This window comes from Aulonocara sp. 'chitande type north' Nkhata Bay, linkage group LG1 (assembly GCF_057382095.1).
Source record: "Aulonocara sp. 'chitande type north' Nkhata Bay isolate Kocher_YH1m ecotype deep benthic linkage group LG1, A_spYH_male_GT1.1, whole genome shotgun sequence".
NCBI classification, from domain to species: domain Eukaryota; kingdom Metazoa; phylum Chordata; class Actinopteri; order Cichliformes; family Cichlidae; genus Aulonocara; species Aulonocara sp. 'chitande type north' Nkhata Bay.
In genome coordinates, this window is record NC_141344.1 from 20,974,940 (window position 1) to 20,992,804 (window position 17,865).

A 17,865-nucleotide genomic window follows, 5' to 3' on the forward strand; every position below is an offset into this window, starting at 1 on the left:
TAAAATTAACCGATTTGGCCCCTTTTTTCTAATTGTTAATTATTTGTAGAGTGTCCCAGCCGCTGGATTGGGAGCATGCTGGAAAAAGTTTGAGAGCCTAAAGGAGGAGAGCATAACCTCCACTTCCTAGTTCTACATGTTATAACTGCCTACCTGGACTCGGTGCTGCAATTTGATTCCACATATACTTTTGATGGTATACAAAAGCAGGTCAAGTTATTGGACGTTCATACTGACCACTACGTGGATTTTTTATCTCTTCATTATGTTGTGTTATTCTAATTTGTGTTGAAAATGTGCTGGTGAGGATGACTCCCCCTGCAGACCAAATCTACTTATTCCCATGTGTTTGATTTCTTAGGTTTTACACCAGATGCTCTTCCTGATACAACCTCAAACAGATTTCTGTCTCCTCCTGGGATTAAACAGGTGATCTTTCACTCATTAGGTAAGTGTAACCTGCTACACTAACTCAAATCTAGCTAAGGTTACAGATAAAGTAACCTGAACCCAAAAGAATACTTCAAATCCAGGCAACTTCGAGGGCAACGCTTAAGGACGTCTTCAGAGGTTACTCCAGTATTTTGTTTTTCACATGGGGTGACCTGAACTACTCAAAGGGTTAGGGGCCTCAATAATTAAGATCATTTTATCAGAAATAAATACAGAATTAAAAACTTGTTTTGGGAAAACAAAGAAAAAGAAAAGAAAAACAACAACAGGCGTGATTTCCCTCCTCTAAGAGTGGGAATCTAAAATAATTTTGTAATGAATATTTGTTTTGGAAAGTGTTGAAAGAAGCATTTAGATACAAAGAAGCATAACCACCCAAATGAAAATCAAATAACATAACAAAATTTGTTACTTTGTAAAAGTAAACATAAAGTATATTTACTTTTACAATTAGTTTAATATGTAGCTACACCATTTTTTGGCTTTAGTCCATAATATTTACACCTCATATTTATCTGGATCTCATTTTTGAGTTATTCTAGTTGCATGCCCTCCAGTATCACAAAACTGACAATAAAGTTGACTTTGACTTTTGGGTAGCTTAAGCTAACAACCTAAGCGCTCGAAACAGTTACTGGAGTACAATGCCGCCCTCCAGGATTTAGTGGGGAAAAGCGGAAACGAATAAAAATTTACTCAAGTAATTGTACTTAATACACCACCTCTGGTCCAAGTTGGTGCTGTTGGACTGTATCTGACAAACCTTATCAAATAACCCACTTTCTGATTTGCTTCATTTTACTGAAGGTAAGATTTAGGAAAATCAGGTGTTACAATAAAAACACAAAACTTCTTAAAGGAAGCTAATTCACAATCCTGTAGACATCCAGAATCTCAATAAAGACCTCTGCAAAAGTAACATTTTTACCAAGTTAACAATTACTAAAGCTAAGAATATTGGCTTTTACATTTTTATTATATTTTTGCAAGGTCACAAAACCATTTCAGTTCATCCCCCCCAAAGTATAGTTTTTATTTTTGCTTTAGTTAAGTAAAATGGGGTTTTTTCACATTTGAGTTACCTAGGATAACCTTGTTTGAGTGGTTACCAGAGCATCGTGCACATACTTAATTTAAAAAAAGAAAGAACTCTGATCTGTGATCACCTGAGAGCGCTGCTTTTTGAGGGGTAGTCATCCAAGTTTAACGTTATTTACTCATTCGTCATGAAACACATTTCTAAAGCAGGTAAAGACACGAGCCTTGATAAGGAGACACTCGTCATCATGAATTCCCTTATCTTTTTTGTTTTTTTTTAATATGTTGTTGTATATATAGATGGTTCATCCATACACCAACCAAAAGCTTGAGACCTTCACGATAAGTCCAATTGTACATGCTTCAAAGATGTATCCAACTGCACTGTCAGTGCTCACACTTGTCCTGCAGCCAATAGTGAACACCAAGAGCATTCTCTTTTCCTGAAGTCGCCCACTGATCCCCTCTGTAACCAGATTATTACAACCTGCCATTACAGAAATCACTTGCAAAGTAACAAAGTTACAGCTGTTTTCATTTTAAATAGTTTTCAATTTAAAAAAAATTTGCAGTCTGATACAGAGGGCTAGGAGACCTGAACAATATGAAAGTGCTAGTATTATTAATTTACAGAGATCAGGCATCACATAGTGCTATGAATTATCCAATATGCTACATATGAATACAGCTGTTGATACCTTACAAATGCCTCTGGTTGCTTTTTTTCAAGGCTACTTGAAAAATAAACAATAACCTTGGCTTGTATGTACATAAACATGAGTTTTGTTTATGCTGAAGATAACGTTGATTTCACCACTACCAGAGGTATAATCTTATTAGGCCAAATGGCCATGACAGTGATAATGAAATATTTAGTCCCATTATCAATTCTAACGGTTAATCCCCCAAATTTTGTGTAAGTGAGAAAAAAAACAACAAAAAAACAAAGCCAAAAAGAGTTGCTGTCATGGTATCCCCCTCCACGCTGGGCTCCAGAAGACAGCGCTGTTCAGAGCTTCTTCATCATCATCATCATCATCATCATCTCCTGCATCGTGCTCAAGTTCTTGGTTCGTTTTTCCCCCCAGCCACTTGTTGCAATTTGGTGCAATTTCCCCCATTTGACAGATTGAAGAATGACTGAGAAGAACCAGTTCTGGAACCACTACTTAAGGGAACAACACAAGCTTTTTTTTCTTTTTTTTCTCTTTTTTCACTTCACTACAATCAGTCACGGAGTAATAAAAAGTAGAACAGATGACTCAATTCATTCCTGGAGCAGTGCCTCCAAAGTTGAAAGTAGATGGCACCACTGGCGCTGTGAACTTGTATCCGCCGTGTTTCTCGATCATCTTGGATTCTGTAATAAGATGGGCAATATATTTTTTAATAAAATAAAACAGCAGAAAACAGTTGTTTGCTCAAGATTTACTGCTGTCCAGCTATGCAGCTCACCCAAAACAACCAAGTAAAATCTTTATCTTTTTACCATGACAGGTACCTTGATTTACTCCCACTGGGCAGCCTTTACTATTTATTTGTTTATGCATGCCTATTAGGCCCCCATGAAGAAGGAAAAGATGGTCTAACCAAAGAAAGTCTGGAACAAACTGCTTGGCCATCGCTGTGGTCCATTATCAAAGCTGCAATGGTGAGGAAGATCCCATTTATTACTGAAGTGGGATTTTAGACATGTTTTCTTTCGTGTGGCAAGCGTCTTTTTTTTTTTTTTTTTTTTTTTTTATGCCTTGCATTTCTGAGCCAATAATGGCTTATTTCAGTACATCAGTCTGAAATGCAATTAGATGGAGGCAGTGAATGCTAAAGTAGTTTTTATTACAGGTACAACTGCATCAACAACAATGAAAAAGAAAAAGCAGCACATACAAAAGCACTTTATTTTCAGACTTTAGAGCACCACAAGATTTAAATTGGCAAACTTGGGTAGTCTTAGCCGGGCCTCACCATGTGCTGCCCGTCTCTGATCTGCAAGTGTGGCGATGTCCTGAAGCTGTTTGCCCTGTTCCTCGTCGAGGGATTGTGTTAGCGCCTGGTACCATGCTGGGTCACGGTTCTGGAGATCTGCACCACATTGAGGTGACATCAATTAGTGAAAAAAAATACACATGCATATAGTGGTTTGTTTTTAGGCCATCAGTAGCTTGTGGTCTTACTCTGTAGAATGACTTTGAAGATCTGATATTCGTCCACCAAGTTATCTTCGTCATCTACGGCTGTAGTGTAGCCCTCGAGTGCCGTCTCCTCTGCGTCGTCCTCCTCCCAGTCCTCGTCGTCTCCGTCCTCGCCTGCATGCTTTGCCAGCATCTCCAGGTATTCTTGGCCCTCCTCGTCAATGTCATCCTCGTCGCTGCCCAGCTCCGCTATAATTACAGACGTAAGATGACACATTTAGACATTACCTCCCTGATTAACGCTGAACACTTAGACACATTTAAAAGAAATAAATAAAAATCTTCATCTTACCATTATCATCCTCTTCTTCCCCATCCTCCTCGTCATCGTCTTCCTCGTTCTCATGCTCTGCTCGACAAGCGTACGCCCTCTTGAGGCCACTGAAAAGCAAGATGGCTGCTGGAAGAAGCTGGCTGGCCACCTGGTTGATGGCCTGAGGCCTGTGCTCGAGGTCCATGAGAGCACACAGTCCCAGAATGCACATCTTCCTGTCATGGAGGCTGAGAGAGAGGAGTAAAAGCATTAAAAGGTGCTGAATCTTCTGAGATTCAACAAGGATGAACAGTCAACACAAGATATACTGAGATAAGACGCTTGGGCCAGTCACTTTAATTTTATACTCTAATATTTTCACTGCCAGCAGACAGACTGTTAATAGTGATTTCAAGGTAACCTTTAAATCAACTAAAATAAAAATAGTCAGTTAATTCTGGAGAAGACAAATATTTTTCCTAAAAAAGGTGACTTTCCCTCTTCCCCCCCCCTCAGTGTCTCATCTGCATATCCCTCCAGTCACGCAGCAGCTGCACCGACCCAACCTTTCTAAAAAAGAGCCATCGGTCAGATGTGACAACAGGCCGCTACATTAACTGCCATGTTGTTCTACACTTACTGAGCACCAGCATCAGTGAACCACAGGAGCAAAGCTAGACCAAAAGGTTCAGGAGTCTGGAACAACAGTTCTTTGTTTGTCAACGTTTTGAAATTCTCCACAAGCAAATGAAAAGCTCTCTCCCTTCCCTTGTTGGGAGGCTTTTATTGCAGTTTCAGTACCCAGCTCCATTAATGTAATCTCAACTCAGTATGAGGGGAATATGCAGCAAAACAAGAACTAACGCAGCCATAAAAATCAGCAAACAGCGTCATAGACAGAGCCTGATGCTGCTTGTAGACAACACCGTGATTCATTCCCAGTCTCTTCTTCACAGTGAGAAATACAGCCTATTAATCCAAAATCCAAAGTACCTATACTATTAAAAAGTTCTTTTACAAGATCAGTGACAAGCTAAATGGATAATAAAAACTAATAAACATATATGCAGCTATAAAGAAAACAAGTGCAGGGTTTTGTTAGAAATGGCCCTAACAGCCTGTTTTAAATTTACGAGTAGTCATTCGTGCTGATTAACAGTGATTACTATTCAATGTCAGTTGGGGAAATAAAAGCAAATGTGTTTTGTGCATCTTCAATTGCTGACTGGCGCATACCTAAGCTGCGATTCGCAGTATTAAAAACATCAGTCTTACCCCAGGAAGCAGTCAACGTCTTTCAGCCACTGGCTTATGAAGTGGTTTGTGATTGGTTCTGTGTTGTTGGGAAAGCGGAGATTCTCCAGAGTGTTGAGGAGCAGAGGAGGGCTGTAGTACAGTGCAGCAATGGCCACCTGGAGGCACATAGTCCTCAGCTCGCTGGTCTTCACCTCCCGCGTCAAACGCTCCAATGCAGTCGTCACAAACAAAGGCACAACCTTCAAGGGCAGGATGAAGTTTAAAAATAAATAAATGAATAATAATAATACAAAAAAATCCCAAGCAGGAACTGTACAACAAAAATCTACTTTTACATTTTATTTCACAGCCAAGTGGTGATGCTCTTTTTAATATAACAGCTCATTGTTCTGATGCGTAGATGCAGTCTTTATTTAACACTGACCTGATCAATGCCGCGGCCTTTGCACTGCAGAATGATCACTTCTAGGAGCTTGGCTGCGTGGCACTCTGGGTCCTCACCTGGATCGCCCGTCAGGATCTGTGTGAACACACAGGATGGTTTAACACCAAAATCGCGCTCAGCAACTAGTTTAGCCTGAATATTAAAAAAAAAAAAAAAAAAGCCCATCTCACATTATGTAGAATAAACTGCAGCACCTTACCTTCTTACACATGCTATAGATTATCTCCAGGTATTTAGTGTCAGAGAGGAGGGTGTCCGTATCAACTGTGACATAGTTGTGAAGGAGAGGCATCATATCTGAAAGAAAGACAGTTATTCACTCAGCTGAACAGACAGACAAAATTACACAGGGTGTGAAAAATTCATTGGAAAATCAAAGTACCTGTGAAATAGTCAAAGCCATCCTGCTGGAAGACTTCATACACAAGTGGAAGGAGCTGCCACATCTGCGGTGACACCTGCTGGCAGGTGAGGCTGTGGGCCAAGGACAGGATCTCCTCGTAGAATTCTGGGGGTAAAATCCAAAGTGCATCACTGGAGGTAAACACAATCTGTTTACCACAAAGAGTTTAAGACCAGCATGCGGGAGGAAAGTGGAAACACAGGAAGAACCGGTCTCCCTTACCCAGTACATGCTGCTGCAGCACAGTGCCGATGACCTGCAGGCAGATGCCCTCGAGCTGCTGGATGATCTGAAATACCACAAAACATCAAAGAAAATTCAGAATTCACTTTCAGTTTCACTAAAGAAGATGCAGCTGTTGAGATCAAAACTATATTGCTTTTGCGTCACATAAGGCTCTTAAATTTAGCACGAGTAGTAAGTAAAATGATTTAATAGAAAACAGTCTTTTGGATCCAAACCTTGTTATTAGGGGTGCAACGATACTCTTATCGATATTGAACCGTTCGATACAGTTCGGTACGCATATGTATCGAACAATACAAAATTTTTAATTTTATCAACTTTCCTTCTGACGATGCCGTCTGTGTTGAGCGCTCACTGGATCTGCGCTCGACAGAGTAGTCGAACGCAGATTCACTGAGCGCAGGGCAAGCTAGCGAGACAGAAGTTAAGCTCTCCTTGCAACATGGCAAATTGAACCTCCCCCACCCTCATTCAGATCTGGCGTTTGGAACCATGTTGGTCTTCATGTGACGTATGACCCTGAAGGTAAGCGCGTCATGGACAAAAGTAAAACAGTATGTCGGATGTGCCACGCAATGCTCAATTACATTGGTGGGAACTAGTGTGTTAGCTCAGTTAGCTCGTTAACGTGTTGGCCGTTCAGCCCCACGCACGGGGCGATCCGCGGTAGATTGTTAACGGAGATTTGCTGTGTTGTGGCGTTAAGGTCATTTTAACGAGATTAACGCTGACAGCACTAGTGGGAACACAACGAATATGACTGCACATTTACGCCGACATCATCCTAGTGCAAAGACAAGTGGAAGCAGACAAAAACAACAAGCACGCATGCTACAAACTTTACCCGAGTCATTTAGACAGCCGTTAGCACATGATTCTCCTTATGGGGACCTGATATGTTTAATATGCTGCTGAGAATATAGCCCAGAAGAAGCGTATAGTGTAGCTTTTATTTTGGAAAGAGCCATTTCTCTGTAATAAACTCTTTTCCAAAGATGAGTGATTCCTCGATCAGATAGATTTTTTTTATTATTTTGTTTCAGCAACATTAAATTTAAAAACTACTTTTGAGTTAAATATATATTTATAATTTTAATAAATGACAAATTAAAAAAGGCATGAACATTTTTTTGTATCGAAAAAATATCAAACCGTGACACCAAAGTATCGAACCGAACCGTGAATTTTGTGTATCGTTGCACCCCTACTTGTTATATGTGGAAATTTGAATTGAAAACACAAATTTCCAGATCCACTTGGAAACTTTGGACTAGAACTCCCCAACTGTACTAACTGTAACCTGGGACAACACTTATTTGAGTCAATACCATCTGTGCTGTTAGGTCCTCTAATGCACCTACAGCCATTGATTTGGTTACATTTCCATTTTCCCAAATCCACAGGTCAAATAAAATAATACCACTTTGGTGCAGCAAAGCAATGCATGTTGACAATCCTGAATTACAGAACCATTACGCAATTTAAAAAACCCAGAGTGCTTATTGACTGAGCAGCAGTAGTCCTGCGTTTCAGCAGACATGGTGGCAGCGTGCCCCGGCTCTATTTCTAGCGTCTGCCTCAGCCTCTGAGTCATTTTGAACATGGTGAGAACAGAGCGTGTTCCCAGGAGTTGGTGGGTGGCTCGAGTGTGTTGGCAGGAACGCTGTAGCAGCAGACCAGAGCCGCTTCCACAGAGGAAGTGGCACCGAGATGAGCGATCAGCCGGGAGGGGTGTACATGTGGGCAGCGGCTACGGTGGCTATGATGCTAACCTCTTTGTGGTCCTCCACCACACTCAGCAGTGTGTCGATGGTGTTGAGGATGCCCATGGCGGTCACAGCCTTGTCATCCCCTCCCTCCTCGTCAGGGCCCGTCTGAATCACCTGGTTGAACGTCATGGCCTGCCAGAGAGCAAACAGGAAAGAGCATTACGACTGCGTCTATGATGAGCAGAGTACTTTCTAGTGAACCTCATAGCAACACATGAATCATCAGGCAGGAGATTGATTAATATGAAGGCTCCACTTCTGAAAAGGGAAAAGCAACAAAAACAGGAAAGAGGGGGGGGGGGAGATTTTGTTGTAGCTTTCTGTTAAAAGCAGCAAAGAGGAACTGCAGTCACTTTGCAAACATTCAGCATCAGTCATCAGTGCATGAGATGGAAAATAAAGAAGCTAAAGGGAAGAAAAGTCAGAAACATGACAGGACACTTAATCGCGATACTGATTCTTCCTTTCCCAGGGATATTATATATTTATTAAAAAAAATCAGGCCACTGGTACTTTATCTGTCATGAGAAACTTGCAATTAATCTTCAAATTCTTTAAAAAAAATGAATACAACATTTTTTTCCTTATGGGATGACAGCCCTCTCCTCATTTATTGCTCTATAGGAGCAGTTTTATGTGGCATCTTTGTGAGATTATGCCATGACAATGTAGCCTCCATCATGTCTGCACTTACCAAATGCTGTGTCATCTCCACTGCAATTGGAGTGACCTCCTCACTGTATTCACAGATCATCTTCTGTATGACATTAGTGAGGTCGTCATTCTCCGTCTCTCTGACGATGTGCAGGAGTGCCTGCATCACTGGCCGAATGAAGGGGGTGATGTATTCTTTGGCTAAAAACGACACAAGGAAAAATGTTGTTAGATGGGAACTGAACTTTAGTGTTTTAGTATCACAGGCTCCATGAATAGATTATCTCACCCTTCTCCTGATTGCTAATGAGAACTTGTAGGGCGATAGCGGCCTCCACCTTAACTGGCATCTCATTGTCATTGATTAGACAGTTGCGGGTCAGCTCGAGGGCCGTTTGCAGATTCTGGTCATTTTTGAACTTCACCTCGCAGAAGTAATGCAGCACCCAGCAAGCCTATGGGAAAAGGTGGCAGGACCACTGATTAAACACATCCTACATAAAGTTATTCCGTGCTATTATCACACAAGTCTGACGACTGGTGATTATGTGGATTATGTGATCACTTACTCTGGCTCTCATGTATCCCAGTTCACTGCGGAACAGGGGGAAGACGTGATTCTGCAGCATGAACTCCATCTGGTCTTTGTATATCTTTTTCTGCATAAAACGAGGAAGAAGAAAAAAGTAAGTTTCACGAGGCAATCAAAACAGTTTACACTTGCAGTGGTTTGCAGAAAGAGGATGCAGGCTGAATTCAGATGATTGATAATTACACAGCTTCAGCACTGATATTTTGCCCACAGCTAGGAAAGTATTAAAATGGACTGCAATAAAGTACAACCGATTAAAGAGCAGTTTTCACCATCAGTGCAATATCTGCAACTGAACACATGAGTGAAAGTGGAACTAAATGTCTTTTAGTTTGTGCCTAGAAAACAGGATTTGCCAGATAAGTGGAGAAAACGGGCCAGTGGAGAGACGTTTACCTTGAGCAGGATTTCAGCCAGAGAGCCTATCATGTGAAGGGCGCCGTCCTTTTTCCTGGGGTCAGAGGTGGGGTCTGTGAGAATCTGGTAACAGAAGCCCATAGTCTTTTGCAGCACCTAAACAGTAAGAAGAACATTTTATTATTTTCTGGACCTCAAATACAGATTATAGGGATAGTTCTTTTTTTCCTCCCTCTTAAAAGGGTATAAATTTTTAATACAATTAACAAAAAATGGCCTCACCTCTTTCCTCTTGTTGCAGGCAGTGAAGAGAAGCGTCTGGGCTGCGGTTGTTGGAGAGATAAAATCCTCGAATACATCTGACAGAGACAGCACAGATTGGAGTAATTGTTAGTCATCACTCATGCACGGACTCTTTTGGATTTCAGGCATTGATCGTCTCAGCTTACCAAATTTCATGCGGATGTACTCGTATGGATCCTCCTGCCAGAGCTCCTCATCGCTATCTGTGTAACACATGAGGGGGAAAACCACGTCCTGAATGATGCCCTGAAAGATCAAAGTCACAATGGTCAGCGAGCATCAACACAGATGTCAGGTTTGTTCTTGGACAGAAACAGTACATCAAAGTGCTCATTGCAATCATTACAAATGGAAAGATGCACTTTAAACTGCAGTTATCAAGGTTCATTCACTGCTCTTTTTCAAAGTGTTCCAGAAACCACTAACAGTCTTATACATAATTGTGAAATATCTAGCACATTTAAGCATTTTGAATTTTTACCTGGATGTGTTGTTTGAGGTTTTTCCACGTCAGAGCGTGCGCTATGCCCTGGTTGATATAGTTGAGCGTCTGTTGGAGTACTCTGGGAGCCACATATTGCTTTTCCTTGTATTGGTATAACACTTTCAGCAGCACCTAGAGGCAAAGTGTGCAAAGAAACTCCTTACATTTGTGGGTTTCACTCCAAAAAACAAAGTTCAATTTAAAAGGTGAGATGCTGCTGCTCTTTCATCTTCCAAAGTTCTTACCTGCTGTGCACCGACTGCATATTCCTTTAGGAAAAGTTCAGCAAACTCTGCGTACTCTTTGGTTGTGTTTCCTGGGCTTCCATACCTGCAAACAGAGTATGAATGTTAAACCGAGTGGCAATCTTTAGGGCTGAAGTATTAAAACACCATTAAATAGCACATTTACAGCCTGGTACAAAAAACTGGTTAGTTTCTTTCCTCATAATAACTGGAGGTGAGAATTTTTTTGGGGGACATTGTAACGCTTAAAGTGAAGGGTGAGCAAGATTGATGTAGCAACACAAGCAGCCCTGGTGACTGCTGTCTAGTAGGATTAACTTATACTAATCCAAGTATAGTTCATCAATGTCGCTTCAAAAATGCTGAGTCCAAACCCAGTCGGTGCGTCTATTTTTATTTACTTTTTTTTTTTTTTTTTAAACATGCAGTCTGTGTGTTAAACTTGCTCCTATCATTTGCTGAACAAGTTAAGGGAACAATTATTGGATTTTTACCTCTCAAAGAGCCGAGCCAAGATGTGGAGGGCCCACTTCTTACACTTCCACCATGGAAGCTCAGGCCGCTCATCTTCATCGATCTGCATCGTCTCCTGCAGCACAGACAGGAACCAGTATCGCAGTCAGCATGCGGAGCAGGTAAATGTGAACACCTTGTGGAAACTGGAAATCTTTTTTCCCTACTTACCGGAGGCACATCTCTGTCTACTACCGTCTTCAGGATTTCCATCCACTCTGTCAGGTTCTGTCTGTTGATGAGCTCCAGAGGAAGGTTGTACTGTGGAAGGAGACAAGGAACCAGTCATTTACTCCAGTGTCACCAGATATTAAGATGTGTGTCAAAGAAGGAGAATTAAAAATAAACAATGATTTTGCTGAGCAAACCAAAGAATACCTGGAAGAGGGCATAGAGGATTTTAAAGATCTGTTTCTGTATGAGGACAGAGTCAGTAGAGTGATCAGAGAGCAGCTGGATGAAGCGTTCTTTCAGCATGGGCATGAAGATGTGCATGGCGGCCACCAGTGGTTGACGCTCTTCTGGTTTCTTGTACCTGTTTCATACACAAGGTCCACAAGCTCAATGTTAGACCCAGGGCGTGTGGTATAAGACCATGTAAAGGTCAACAATGAAAACTCTGACTTACTCGTAGTTTTTGACAAGCTGGTAAAGACAAAGCAAGATGCCCAGCCACCCTGCACTGTTGTCTGACTGCAGGTAGAAGCCAATCTTGTCCACGATGGCCGTCCACTTGCCGGGGTAGTCATGCTTGATCATGTGGTGAATACATGTTGTCAGCTGGACCCTGAAAAGTTCAACAGACGACTTTCAGATTGGGCAACTTAATGCAAGAGTGACAAACTCTCCTCAGCTCCTCCTCTCTCTACTCATCCAGTGGGGTTTGTGGTTACCTGATGCGCTCGGGGGAGTGGATGATGGCCTCCACTATGGTGTCTCGAATGAACTGCCTGTCCTCCTCGGGGATGTTATTAACAGGCGTCTCTGTGCCTGAACCGTCTCCATCGCTCCAGTGCTGGGTTATCATGTTCTTAAGGTAAATCACACCTGGACAGACGGGGAACACAGAGGTTACAGAGCACAGCCCAGAAATGCAACACACACAGTGATCAACATCACAAAAAAGATTACATTTTAGCACAAATAGTTAGGCAGCTTCCAAATGAATGCACGGAAACCACGTGGAGAATGAAGAAGAGACTTAAAGGAACTCTGTTTCAAGTTTTGCTCCCTGACGCTCTTTCGATTATCTTTGAGATGTAGCGAAACTGGACTTTTAAGGAGTGTTGACAGCACTTCACTGTATAGGAAAGAGGTGTGACGGGTTTATCAAAAGACAATAGCTGATAGCTTTAACGTAAATGAAAGCAAACTATTAAACTGAAAACATGATTCCTACCATAACGTTTGAGAGACACTCCAAAGACTTATTCTGGGGAACGATATGTGAACTTATGAAAAGGAAACATGGGTATACGATCCCCAGAAAAGGTAAAAGGCTATATATCTGCTATCTTAAAATGGGTATAAAATGGACAAATACACAAACTAAGACTTCAAGACAGACAGATTTTACCAAAGAAGAGCAGTCTCAAATACCAGAAGGAAAAATAACATGGAAAGCGAGATTTTAAAATCATACTTCTCTTCATGACGGGATATCAAAATAAGCCACCAACTTCATGCAACCCTTAAACTCACACCCATCATCATTATGGCGGCGTACATCACAGCAATGTGAATTGAGCACCAAATAAAGCCTATGCTGCAGAAATAAATTCCCTCTGTAGGTCAGTTTTGAATGTAGCACCAGGGTGTCAGCTGGGTTCACATCTACAGTGTGGGGGCCTCACTATGAGGTTTGTGGCTCACAAGGAAAGGCATCTGAGAGAGCGGAGGTCAACACGAATGCCTACAGCAACTGCGAGTCAATCATAATCCACCCCATCAATGCTGATGGAGCACAGCCCTCCGCCCCCCTTTCACCGATGACTACACTGCACAACAAAGTCCCTAGGAATGTGTCATAAATTAAATTTATGACCACGAGGAAAATGTGTTTACACAATATACTTTCAACCTCTGTATTTACTTTGTAACAAATCTTGAAACACAACTCACGCTGCACATCCTGTCAACACGTATTCAAATACAACTCAAATCTACATTCAAACACGATGCCCAGAGACAGCTGGCTGCCATCAATGCATCTGATCAATCTATTTATGGGAAAAAATTATCTAATAACTGTCAATCACCACTAAAGCAGCGCCACTCATATTTCAAAAATTTAAAAAGCATTTTTGTTGTGTTGGACAGCCTACCAGCATCAAACCAGACAGGCTGCAAACAATAATCTGGCCAACCAAAGTGACTACATGCCAGAACAATAAATCAAGACATTAGTTTGTAATCAGCTTTAGTGTTGATATTAGTCCAAAGCTTCTGTACAGTCTGGACCGCAAAATAATGTCTGACATTTTTTCCCCCCCTATGGCTAAAAAAGTAATTTATAATACCTGAGCACAGATCTATAGCAGCTTAATTTGCTGGAAGAGCCATGTATTCTTGGGAGGTGTGTGCACAATAATTAAGATGTTATGTGTGCACTTTCTGTAACAACTCTGGCCCAGATTTTAACTTTGAGGAAGGTGTCAGTGGAGGGAAAGCTCTATGTTCAGAGAGCAGCATTTGACTGAAGCTATATTTAACCAACTCCACGTGTGCAATGCACTTCAGCGTGGTACTTTAGCCTCACAAAAACAAGTGTGAATCACAGATCATCACTTAATAACTCTGTTTAAAAAAAAAATAAAAAAAATTATATAATCGACCTCTTTAACTTGGGAATCGCAGGTAATAGATGTGTTTTCTTATTTAATGCAGTTTTATCCTAAAGTGTAGGATAAAAGCGGTAAAAAAGTCAAACAGTAGCAAGGTGGATTCAGTGCACACTAAGGTTTGCAATAACAGCTTAAAATAAACCAAAACATTAAATTAATTTTCCTGACCAAGTCCTTGAGCACTGATCATGCTCAAGGACTGAAATAAACTGAAATTGAAGTGAGAACATTTTTACAGATGCTTAAAATAAATAAATGTAATCACGTCTTTTATTTGTGGATTTGGTTTCAAGTCATAAAATAGTTTGACTCAGAAAATACACTAAACGTATGAACAGAACATTAAAGCCAATGATGAGTCACTTTTCTTTCAAAGAAAACAACTGCGATTAACAATAATTATTAGCAAAAACGTTTGGTTGTTTTGTTGGTTGTTGTTTTGTTTTTTTTAAATCCTACGACTGTATAATTATTTGTTTGCTGAGAAAGTTCTGACTCACCTGCTTGCCTGACAGGCAAATCCAGCTGATCAGTCATGGTGACGCGAAGCAGCGTGGACACAAAATTTACCCGGGCGTGACCCTGTAAGCATTGAAAAAATATATATATACGTAAGCTGGTTATAAAGACAAAACATCTCCCCTCTCTTTGTTTAAAGAGTGATTATTTGCCTTCATTATTATTAGTATTTTAGACAAGATGGTAGAGCTGACAGGAAAGGAGAGACATAGAGCAGGCAGAGTGACACAGAGAAAATGGCCTGGGTTAGAATCAAACCCAGGCTCCTACAGTAGCCCTTCAGCATACGGGTAGCCCGTTTAACCAACGCCCCATCATCTCTCTTTTAGTACCGTTTCATGTGTGCTGGACTTCAAGTTAGTTTTAATTAATCTTTTTGAGCTGGCATTTAAGTATACTTGAATTGGTCCAAGTCTAACCTGCAGTTTGAGCACACACTATGTACTCAGATAATCATACATCACTGTTGCTGAGTAACTGGAAACAGAAATACATGACTTATTGTTACAAATCTGCAATATTATGATCTTTGAAGGATTTTTAAAAAATTATTTACTACAGGGGGAGGAAAAATATCCCATAGCCAGAGTCAGTTTTACAGCATCAGACAAGACATTTTTCCAACCTAAAACATGATGAAGTAATAATCATCACCAGAACAGAAGCGACATCAGACTGGTACCTGCTAACTTGTACAGCCAAAAAAGCATGATCAGTCTCAGATAAATACATTAATGTCCTGCAGCTCAAGGGTCAATGAATTTGATTTATCTTAAGCTTCATTCACTGTTCAACTGACAATTCTCCATGAAAAGCAGTGAGAGTTTATGACTAAGCAAAGAACCACATTTAGAAACCACAGATTTACTCCATCCTCCTCCAGAAGACATGACTTCTATTGAGAGAAGAAAAAAAAAACAAAAAAAACTCCAGGAGGTCCAGCCAGCTTTGTGAAAATACTCCGAGCTCTGCCATTCAAGGGAAGCAACACTAACAACGCTTACGTGGGTGTAAAGCAAAACCTTAGCCCCAAGCATTGCCAATAATACATAACTGAGACATTAGCGCCTGAATAATAAACAAACTCAACCATTTCATTCGGTACGCCCATGCAAGCTAGTGCACTTCCAAACAACAAAAAATGATTATTCCATGTTATGCTCATTGAGTTGGAAATGTGTCCAACTCCATCACTATACGACACCAGTTAGGTCCTCAATGGCACATGAAATTAAGACGCTTTGCAGCAATAACTTTTATTACAAACACCTAAAGCAGTCCAGCAAATCAGTTTGCTACGAAGTGCCAGGGATGGTGGTTTAATTTTACAGGATGGCAGGACTCTGTCCCGCATTTAATCCCCATTAACAAACCAAATACGCTCTCAGACCTTAAAAATGTATCCAGTTGTTTTATACAGATTAATTTCCGTATATCAGAAATAAAACTAATTGTTAGTGTGACCAGACATTTTTTTTTTTTAGTCACACAGTGCGGATGCTGCCTCGACCAGGATAGTTGCTAACTCTGAACTTTAGCTCATACGGACCTCGGAAAACCTATTTCGTTACACATTTCACGCAGTAGATGTGAAGCCCACGATTCTATAACGGGCGAAGCCAAGACAAACTGTACTAAAATAACCGATTATGTAAATTTTATTGCGTAGTTAAATACTGTGAACAGTTCAGGGACTGCCAGTGACACGTGAGCAGCTGCTATGTAGCGGAGCTACAGCAGCTCATCCAACAAGTAGCGAAGTTAGCTAGCTGACATTAGCCACCTAGCTAGACACCAGTATCCCGCTGTTAAATACCCTGCCTTCCACTTGCCTTGCATTTGGCCGGCCTCTTTTGCCACTCAATAAGCCGCTCGAATCGTTCTTCCGCCGTGTCAGCCTTGAATTTAGTCGAAATTGTACAGAAACGATACGAGCACAGCTCACACTTATCGCTTCGGCAGGGCAACAACCGTTAGCTTCTGTAGCATTAGCGGCACAGCTGGCTGAAGATGAGGCTAATAGTGACGCTGGTAACTGCCACACGAGCGTGTTATCACCTAATCACAAAAAGGACTGATCACATCGCGTTTATCACGCACAAAAAACAGCAACTAAAGTCTGGGCAATCAGACAGTCTGCTAGCCGAGGGGGATATGAACGCCTGAACTGCCACACTAAAGGCAGTAGAGCCCAGCCTGCGTGATCGCACCATCTTGATGTTGTGAACGGCCGAGGCCCGACCCAACCAAGACCGCGCCACAACTGCCTTCATCTTAACTTTTACCTCGTTCAGCTGTCGCTCCGCGGCCTCCCGCAGATTGGGGTCCATCGTACCCCTAAGGGCCTCGACCAAAGCGTCGGGATCCATCACGAAAACTCTGTTTACGGCTCGGATTTCAATATATCACAGCTCTATCAATTCCCAGTCACTGCGCACATGGACGCACGGCTCTCCGGTTACCCGGCGCGAAAGGAAGCAGTGAATGAAGTACCCGGATAGATCAGCGCCAAATTTGTGCAAGACGAACTTCCGGTAGCGCCCGTGGAGCTCTGGGAGGTGTAGTTTCCAGCTACATGGTATCATATTATCTACTGAAATTCAAAAAAATGAGGAAGCTGACCCACCTACTGGCTGCATTTATTAAACGATTGAAAAAACTTTTAGTTTTAACGCCTTTTATTTCTTGATTTCTTTGCATAAATAAAGGTCATTTAAGGCTATTCATTATGAAAGTCCCAGTTACAAAGCTTAGAATGATTTACATTCTCATTTGATAGTGTGAAATAAAGTTTCTATGACAGAATGCATGGATGTGAATGAGAGGGAAGCTTAAATGAGTTCAAATACTGGGGGCAAACATCAAAAGCAATGGATGATGAGAGTATCAGGGGTGATGCATGACAAAAGGATAGCAAGAATGAAAGCGAAGGTTTACAAGACTGAAGTGAGACCTTTTATATTGTATTTTTTGATGACAGTGGAACTGACAAAAAGACAGGATGTTGAGTTGGAGGTGGAAGACCATAAGATCCAATATTTTTTCATTGGGAAAAAAGTATGCCAGAGGGATATCCTTGTTTCTCAATAAGTCACCTCTAATGATGGAGACAAAGTTGTAGTGGCAAGTTTGTGCACGAGCAGAAGAAAGACAGTTGGTATGTTGTACAAATTATGTTGAATAAGGAGCTCCCAGGCAGGATAGAGTAAAATGGATGCATATGGTATCATTTAATGACCCCTAAAAGGAGCAGCTAAAAGAATAAAAAAAAACACACACAGATGATTTGTGAACTTTGC

At 41.2% G+C, this 17,865-nt stretch overlaps 1 protein-coding gene across 2 annotated transcripts; it reads right to left on the bottom strand.

Moving 5' to 3' along the window:
• Nucleotides 1-2,660: 2,660 nt before the first annotated feature.
• On the bottom strand, nucleotides 2,661-17,053 carry ipo7 (importin 7). 2 transcript variants are annotated; one of them, XM_086287813.1, is made up of 25 exons: nucleotides 16,852-17,053; nucleotides 14,548-14,629; nucleotides 12,098-12,251; nucleotides 11,833-11,991; nucleotides 11,583-11,739; nucleotides 11,376-11,465; nucleotides 11,186-11,280; nucleotides 10,692-10,776; nucleotides 10,444-10,578; nucleotides 10,109-10,208; nucleotides 9,942-10,018; nucleotides 9,699-9,815; nucleotides 9,280-9,369; nucleotides 9,000-9,165; nucleotides 8,751-8,911; nucleotides 8,060-8,188; nucleotides 6,264-6,330; nucleotides 6,021-6,146; nucleotides 5,838-5,935; nucleotides 5,618-5,713; nucleotides 5,212-5,432; nucleotides 3,976-4,184; nucleotides 3,666-3,872; nucleotides 3,457-3,573; nucleotides 2,661-2,851 (listed from the first exon to the last, which is right to left on the bottom strand). In XM_086287813.1, the coding sequence occupies exons 1-25, from the start codon at nucleotides 16,933-16,935 to the stop codon at nucleotides 2,754-2,756; spliced, it is 3,120 nt and encodes a 1,039-aa protein (XP_086143939.1). In that variant the 5' UTR covers nucleotides 16,936-17,053; the 3' UTR covers nucleotides 2,661-2,753. The 2 variants fall into 2 exon arrangements, with proteins under 2 accessions (XP_086143939.1, XP_086143940.1); XM_086287814.1 differs by lacking the exon at nucleotides 16,852-17,053 and adding an exon at nucleotides 16,399-16,675.
• Nucleotides 17,054-17,865: the final 812 nt, after the last annotated feature.

Coding starts and splice junctions, on each gene's coding strand:
- ipo7 (XM_086287813.1), bottom strand. CDS start 16,935: ATGGATCCCGACGCTTTGGTCGAGGCCCTTAGGGGTACGATGGACCCC. Junction 11,281..11,375: donor TAGACAGAGATGTGCCTCCG/GTAAGTAGGGAA, acceptor TCTGTGCTGCAG/GAGACGATGCAGATCGATGA. Junction 6,147..6,263: donor GCTGCAGCAGCATGTACTGG/GTAAGGGAGACC, acceptor TTTTACCCCCAG/AATTCTACGAGGAGATCCTG.